The following is an 8491-nucleotide window of genomic DNA, read 5'->3' as shown; positions in this document are numbered from 1 at the left end:
ATTTTAATGATTTCATTACATACTACTTTACTAAAACACAATATATTCTTAAAGCTCCTGTGGGTAGTCCACAATTGGAGTACGTTTCGGGACTCTCAGTTGATTTGCTTTCTTCTTAATATAATTTTGAAGACATAAATACAAGAATATAACAGTTATCAGTGTTTGCCAGACAATAATAATATAAATGATCAGTTTATTGTTCACCCCTAACAAATCAAAGTTATTTGGCATTTCAACATGATGGAAAATGTCTTCTGAGAATGAGTTGTGCTCTTCAAATTTTGAAAAATTCAAGTGCCAATTTTCATTTAAATTTCCGAAAGGTTTAAGTACTGAGGCAGAGTCTCATGTTTAAAAATTGGGATGCTCAATTTAGATAAATTTGTCCACATGTGAGGAATTAAGTTATTAATAGCTGGAGAAGGATGGGAACGGGAGTCGCAAGGATAAAGAGTGCTTATCAGTACGTCGCCGTTGTCGTCTTGAAGTTCGCAGTTGCAAGGGATGTGGAGTGATAGGGTTCCTGGACTGTTGCTTGGGACCTCAGTTGTTGAGTTTTTACAGCGAATTGTCGTCTTTTTGCCGGTGTTGTGGAATAGGAAGGTGTCTTCTCGTAGGCGAGTGATTAGGGTTTGATTGTCAGTTGCTTTACAATCAAATTTGCAGACTTCTCGTAGCTCCGATACGTCTGCTTCTGATGTTAGAAGGTGGAGACAAGTGGCTTGGGTGGCGGAGTTCGACATCTTTTTCCTCGGAATCAAGCAGAGGCCTTTCTGCTTGAACTGGCAATCGTCTTCTTCGTCATCTGACAGGATTTGCAGTTTATTTTCTTCTCTAAGTATCAGGTGATGTTGGGAGGTCAAACGGCAGGTATGACCATTCCAATGAAGCGGGATAGATTGCAGGTGGAATAATGAAATAGTTGAATTTTTCTTCTTTATTGGTATTTTGAGGGTAACCAATAGTTCGTTGTCGGATTTTCTGCAGGATGTTAGTTTCAAGTTTCGAATTTTATCGTTGTCTTTTGTTGATATGGTGAAGTTTCTCTTGTTTATTTTCTTTTCGAGTTCTTGAAGTCGATTGTTTAGGTCTTCTTTTGAAATGACGTGATGAGAAAGTTGTTGATTGTAGCATCTCATGTCGATTTCATTGTAGTTGTTAGATAGAGTCATCATATACATGAAAATAGTAGTCCTCAGTTGTGTTTTCAGTACATCGGTTGTAGTATTCCCTTTCTGAAACTTATTCTGTTGGTGAATGATTCTTGCCAAAGAATAAGGTCATGCTTCATGTTGTTCAATACTTTCTTCACGTTCTCTGCCATGCCGTTCATCTTGCGTGTGTTGTCTATCAATTCGACATGTTCAGCGTGAACGAAGTCTTGAAGATTACTGAGATGAGAAGTGATGTCGGTTTCGGTTTTCACGTATGCGCCCAATTCTTCGTCGGTAGCTACTCCGCAACACCAGTTTAGGACCGCCCCGATCGTATCGATAGAGCGTTCGCGGCGTGGTAGTCGATTTTCGCTCTCAGCTGGAGTGTTGTCGTCATCGCTGCCAATGTAAATGCCGTCTTGTAGTTGTAGAAGTTGCAGCTCCGTTCGATGAATCTGATCAAATACTGCACACTCCGATGAGGAAGGGAAAGGACATGAGTCAATTTTTAAAGGAGTACTCAGAAGGTTCCTCATAACAAATAAAGGATTTGACCTAGGAATACTGAATGTTATTGGAACTGTGGACTCGTAAAATACTACATTGTGAATTTCTTTAAATAGAGCTCCGTGAAAAAGAGAAATTTCTTGAGACAATACCGTACAACATATTTCTACAAATGCTAAGGAACAAAGTATTATGGTATTCATTTTAAAAATATTATATCAGTTAGTACTCTATATTAATCTATCAATGAACAGTTCGTATAAGATATCAATTTTATAAACAATAATTACTAGTAAAATCCCCAAAAACCCTACAAATAGATTATGTAAATGGTCAAATTAATAGCTATTTCTTATATTCCAATCGTAATCACCTACTGGAATTGATTATTTCATTAACATCAATACAGATAATATTGTTATTAAAATATTTTATTCACATAAATAATCTTATAAATAAATAAATTATTATATCAAGAATCATCCGTTTCTGAAAAAGAGAAACATTTTATTACATACGAGTCAAGAAAATAATATTCAAGCATAAATCGTATTTGATGATTTTCAAATAGCATTCATTCATAAACAAAAACGTGAGAACAATTCACATCTTTTAATAATGAATCATCGTTAGAATGTCTAGTAAAATTGTCTATCAGAGCTCAATTATATTTCATTGTTTCATCGAAGTAGAAATCCAATTAATTAATTGATTGATTGAAAACTGCATACTATTGTGATTTGAGAATCATCTCGATATCTAGTCGTGAGAAAATGGATTTGATCGCTTCACAAGTCAATACTGATCTCGCAAACAAAATTCTCTAAAAATTCAGTTGTAAGCATGATATTGTTTTTCAATGATTTGGAAAATAAATAAATTACATGAATGTTTCATCTCGATTTCTTCTCATCAATTGTCTTTTTAATTAATGAAAGGCAAAGATTTAGGATGAGCGAGGTATAATTGCTAGCATAAAGAAAAGTGCTGGAATAAAGAATACAGTTAGACAATAAAACAATAAACACTTAATTGATGGGATCTCGTATGAAATATTTTTTCAATTTATCTACATGAAAAGCTACATTTTTATAAGTACCTCGTAGCGGAAAAAATATCTCATAGACTTCATCTGTTACTTTCTTTACTACTTCATATGGGCCTGAATATTTTTTGACTAATTTCCTAGACTGTCCTTGTCTTACATCAGGATCGTGGACCATAACTAAATCTCCTGGTTCAAAAATGCAATCTGTTCTATTCCTATCGTAATAGTATTTCTGTTTTTCTTGTGCATCTGATAAGATTGATGGTATCTGTTCTCGCACTTCTTTAAGATTTGCTAATCTCGCGTCTAAATGATAAGTGACGTCGTCATTTTCGGGAAAGATTTTCAAATCTAAAGGAGTAGTGGCTTCAAAACCGTGCAATAAGAAAAAGGTGTATATTTCAAAGAGCATTGTTTCGAAGTATTGTATGCGAATAAAACTTTCGGCAGCATTTGTACCCACAATTTCCTATTATCGGCTACGTAAGCTGTTAGCATCTCTTGAATTGTCCGGTTGGCTCTTTCGGCCAGACCTTGACTTTGGTGGTGACTTGATGATCCTAATATGTGTTTGATTCCAAGCTCAACCATAAGGTCATCGACTTTTTTATTTACAAAATGTGTACCTCTATCGGATCGAATTTCTTTTGGAACGCCAAATCGGTATATTAATTTCCATAAGCATTTAGTGGTATTATTTGCGTCGGCGTGTTTACAAGGTTCAGCTAAAATATATCGGGTCGTTAAGTCAACAATCGTTAGAATGTATGAATAGCCCATTGAGCTCTCTAACGGACCGATGTAGTCCATCATGATACTTGAGAAAGGCTTACTATCACACTTGATGGGTGATAAGAAACCTTGAGGCTTCGTAGTAGGGGTTTTTCTCTCTTGGCAATTTTTACATGATCTTACATAATTCGCAATGTTTTCATACATATTTTCCCAATAATATTTCGATGATATTTTCTCATGGGTTTTATAAATGCCGGTATGTCCACCTGTTAAGGAATCATCATGGAATGTTTCAAGGATTTTATTGATAAGAGATCGGGGTACGAGAAGTTTCAATTGATTGGTATGCCCATCAAATTTCTTCAGATAGACAATGTCTTTTTCGATCGTGTATTTTCTCGCCTTTCTAATCGTAGCTGTATCACTATGATTAGGGTTTCGTATTGCATCATATATTTTTCTTATACTCTCATCATTTTTCTGTAAAGTCTTTATGTCTATTTCTTCTATTTCGAATATATTGTAGTTTTCGTCCTTTGTGAGATCAGTTATATCCTTCTCTAGTGGATATCTACTCAGGGCATCAGGTACGTGCATTTGGGCTCCTGGTTTATATTTCAAATCAACGTGAACTCCGTTAATTTCATAAGTAACTTACTGACTCGAATACTGGGGTTTTTCCAAGTTTTATAGTATTGCAAACTAGCATGATCTGTGTAGATTGTAAATAATCGGCCAATTAAGTATTGTCTGAAATAATTTACACAATACACTATTGATAGAAGTTCAATCTCTCCTACTGCCCAATTTTCTTCATGTTTTGTCAGTTTTCTGGAAACAAAAGCTACTGGATGTAATTTTCCATTGTCATCTGGCTGCGAGATAATGCCCCCTATTCCAACTCGAGAAGCATCTGTGTGTACCACTACCTCCTTATCATTATTAAAATGATGAAGTACGGGTTGTGATAAAAGTTTGCTTTTTATTTCCGAGAATGCGTTCTGCTGATCTTCTTCCCAAGTGATTGGTTTATTCTCGTTATTTTTAGATATCAGATTTGTTAAGGGTCTTGCAATTATAGCGTAGTTTTGAATGAATTTTCGGTAAAATCCACTAAGACCAAGAAATGCTCTGACATCTTTGACAGTTTTGGGTATAGGGTATTTTTCGATAGCTTCCAAGGTTTCGGAAGCGGGTTGTATCCCTTCCTTTGAGACAGTGTGTCCAAGTACTTTAATTTTTCGGTAGAAGAAGTGACATTTAGATGTATTCAATTTTAGTCCTACGTCTTGCAATCTTTTCAAGGTTTTCTCGAGCTGTTGATATTGCTTATCAAATGATTCTCCATAGCTAATGATATCGTCCAAGTAAATCAAAACTCCTCTATACAATAATCATTGAATACTTGGTTGATTGCTCGTTGGAAAGCATTTGGAGATGTTCTAAGACCAAAAGGTAGTCTTTTGAACGTGTACAGCCCTTTATGAGTTGCAAATGCTACATATTTTCGACAATCTTCGTGTAATGGCTGTTGGAAAAATGCTTGTCTGATATCTAGGGTGGAAAAGTAATCCGAATTGTCAAGAGAATCAAAAATTGTTTGAAGAAGGGGAAGGGGATATCTATCCGGTAATATTTTCTCGTTCAACATTTTATAGTCTACAACCAATCTGAATCCACCGTCTTTTTTAGTAACTAAAAATGCGGGAGAAGCATAATGACTCTGGGTTTCACAAACTATTCCTGCTTTTATCAATAACTCTACTTGTCTGTCTATTTCTGTTCTTTGAGCGATAGGTAATCTGTACGGTGACTTAGCAATGGGTGTGTAATCTGTAAGTTTGAACTTGTATTCGGGTAATTTCGCTTCCTCGAAATCAATTTCGTTTGTTGAAAATAGGTGTTTGTATTTATTGATGAGTCTTTTCGCTTTGGAATTTTGCTCTGGTGTAAGATCTTTATTAATATCTATTTCACAACCCCCTCCATCGAATAGAACAGAGTCTACTAATGAAACAGATTCGTCGTAATTACAAACTTCTCCTTCAATTTCACCAATAATAGTTTCATGCAACAATCTTATATCTTGCCTTCCTAGATTCAAAATTCTAATTTCACTCATGTTTGTTTCAAAATCATCCTCATTCCAAAGCACATGCAATTTTTTATTATGTAATAACGATTCATTTGGAGTAAAATGGGATACTTTGAGCAATTTTTGTGTTAGATTGACTTTGACATTCACGTCTTTTTGAGCGGGGATTATTGTTTCAAGAGCACATTTGACGAAATTTACGGGATTGGGTATGCAGACTTCTTTTGTAATATTTGTTTCAGAATCGTTGTGTAATCTATTTAATGTACAAATCCACTCTTTATCCATGTCTAATTCGACTATTTTACCATTATCGGTCATTGAAATGATGTTATTCTCATAATCTAATTTCATTTTATATTTTGAGAAGAAGGAATTTCCAACAATAATATCGGCCTGTAAGTCTTCAGAAATTACTAAATTTACTTCGAATTTCCTGTCATGTATTTGAATTTCACTCGAGATCATTCCTGTGATCGGCATTAATGAACCATTAGCTACCGATAAAGCAATACTACTATTTTTCAAATGTTTTAGATCATCGCTACTTAAAAGATTTTTTTGAACTATGTTTACGTTCGTACCGGTGTCAATGGTAATTGATACATCTTTTCCTTTGAATTTTCCATTAATAGTAAGTACTGGGACTTGAATTCTTCTCTCTTTAGTCAATGATCCATTCATTCCAAGTTCGTGCTGAGCATGCATTTCGGAAGACAATAGCTGTTTGAAGTTGGTTTCACTTTCTATTTCGTTAGAGCAATTATTTTCACTTTCATTTGAGTATAACTGATTATTATTGGCATTGAGAAAAAACTGCCTGACAAATTCTATCGCTTTGGATTGTTCATCTTTCATTGATACAGAAGATATTATATTACATGTGATTTCTTCTTTATCAATTGAATTTGGAGAATAATTATCAAATGGAAATTCAGCGCTTTGTTTTTCAAATCCGGATCCCAAGTTCATATCCGATTCGTCTAGGCTCGGGATCCTGTATTCGAGTTTTTTGATAAGAAAAAACAATCGTCTTTCCAGTGATTATTCCTCTTACAGTATGTACAGAATCTAGTCCTATTAGGGTTGATTGGTGTCCTGTAATTGACTGATGTTGATTGTGTGTAATTATTGTTTGTATAAGGTTGTCTTTGGAAATTGTTCTGATTTGTTTCGTGTGGGAAGACGTTTCCGCTCCTATTTCCAAACTGTCTATTAGGATTAGGATTATGTGATTGTGTGTTTCTGTCGCGATCATTGTAATTATTATTGTTTGAATAAGGTTGTCTTTGGAAGTTGTTCTGATTTGTTTCGTGTGGGGAAAAGTTTCCGCTCCTATTTCCAAACTGTCTATTAGGATTGGGATTTTGTGATTGACCTACATTTCTACTCAAATTTTTCACCACAATACTCAGATCGTTCAATTTCTTTTCTAAAGTATCTACTACATTTATTTTTTGGACAGGCTGTTCGATTGAAGCATTATGCATTCCTAACTTTTTGTCTAGAAGGAAGCGAGATCTTTCATATTTGGCGAGATTTTTCTCTAAATCTTCAACTGATGCATTGTCCATGAAAGCAACATGTTGCAATGCTCCTACGTCTAAGCCTCTCAAAACATATCCTACTATTCTTTTCTCTGACATTTGAGGCTCAAGAATGTGACAAAGTTTTATTATATCTGCTGTGTATTCTGTGTATGTTTCTGTTGGTAATTTGTTTCTGTTTTCGAGTTTTTGTCTGGTTGTCTCTTCATGAACAGGGTCTACAAGTTTACTTTTTAAGTGGCCTACTGCATCAAGAAATGTCGCGTTTTCATTTTTATCCGAAAATATGTCGAAAATTGCCAATGCTGTTTTCTTGAGGTAGAGGGGTAAATACAAGATTTTATCATCCTCATCCCACTTATTTATTTTTGCTGCCCTATTGAAGGTTTTCAACCACTCGTTGAAGTCTTCACTCTTTGTACCCCCATAGCTTTCGGGTTTCGCAAAGGGTCTTTTATCATTCCCTGCCATATTATTTTCTGGAATTAGGATATTTGCTAAGTTATCGGGAGCTACTGTGTCGTAGATGGGTTCTTGATTTCTGCCTAGCTTGCCTACTATTCGCTCGTAATCGGCTAACATAGGGAAGATAATACGATCGCGTTGAGACAGGGACCCTAACTTAAGTAATCGACTTAGAGCATCTCTAGCTCCTGAATCGTGGTCCACATAAATACAAACTTTTTTTGCCAAGTCAACAGCGAATCTCAAGTATTCAATATTAACAGATTGAGGGATGTGAATACCTAACTGTTTGCCTAGCTCTAATAATTCTGATTTATCCAGAGATTTTACTTTTAAATCAATAGGTAAACGTAATAATGAAACCTCGAATTCACTAGGTGATTGTTCAGAGTCACTAGAACTAGAGCTACTCATCTCAATATAACAATAATAACAATTATCATATTTACCCTGTACGTTGAGAGAATAGAGGACATAATTATACGAGATCAAACACAGAATATAATAATTATGATAATGACCTGAAATGAAAATGTCAATAGATAATTTGAAGGCTAATCTTGTCAATTAATAAACTCTTTCTCATGAGAACGACGCCCAACACCATGTAATGGGGTATTTAAAATCGTATTATATTGGGGTTATATTATGTATGGTATTGTGATGGTATTATAAGGTTGTGAGAACAACCCTAGACATTATGGTAACAATTTATAATAGGGGAATCGCTTGGCTTGCGAGAGGTAAAATTGATCTAACTCTATAACTCATGAGAAAGGAACTATATTTTAAAATAATAAACAAAACAGTTATATTTTGGAGAACTAAGTAATCGATTTAATCAAATTGTAACTCAAAATGAAACTGGAAACTTAAATAAAAATAATATTGAGAAAACTTTTTAAACAAACAATAGAATAATTACAGGATTTGCCTT

General features: G+C 34.7%; 1 protein-coding gene across 1 annotated transcript; it reads right to left on the bottom strand.

Moving 5' to 3' along the window:
- Nucleotides 1–311: 311 nt before the first annotated feature.
- LOC120353344 lies at nucleotides 312–8196 on the bottom strand. Its single transcript, XM_039436655.1, has 2 exons — nucleotides 7018–8196; nucleotides 312–818 (listed from the first exon to the last, which is right to left on the bottom strand). The coding sequence occupies exons 1-2, from the start codon at nucleotides 7966–7968 to the stop codon at nucleotides 312–314; spliced, it is 1458 nt and encodes a 485-aa protein (XP_039292589.1). The 5' UTR covers nucleotides 7969–8196.
- Nucleotides 8197–8491: the final 295 nt, after the last annotated feature.

This window comes from Nilaparvata lugens, chromosome 10, assembly GCF_014356525.2.
Source record: "Nilaparvata lugens isolate BPH chromosome 10, ASM1435652v1, whole genome shotgun sequence".
Taxonomy (NCBI): domain Eukaryota; kingdom Metazoa; phylum Arthropoda; class Insecta; order Hemiptera; family Delphacidae; genus Nilaparvata; species Nilaparvata lugens.
Note: the sequence above shows the minus strand (reverse complement) of the source record. Positions and strands in the feature narration are given on the sequence as shown.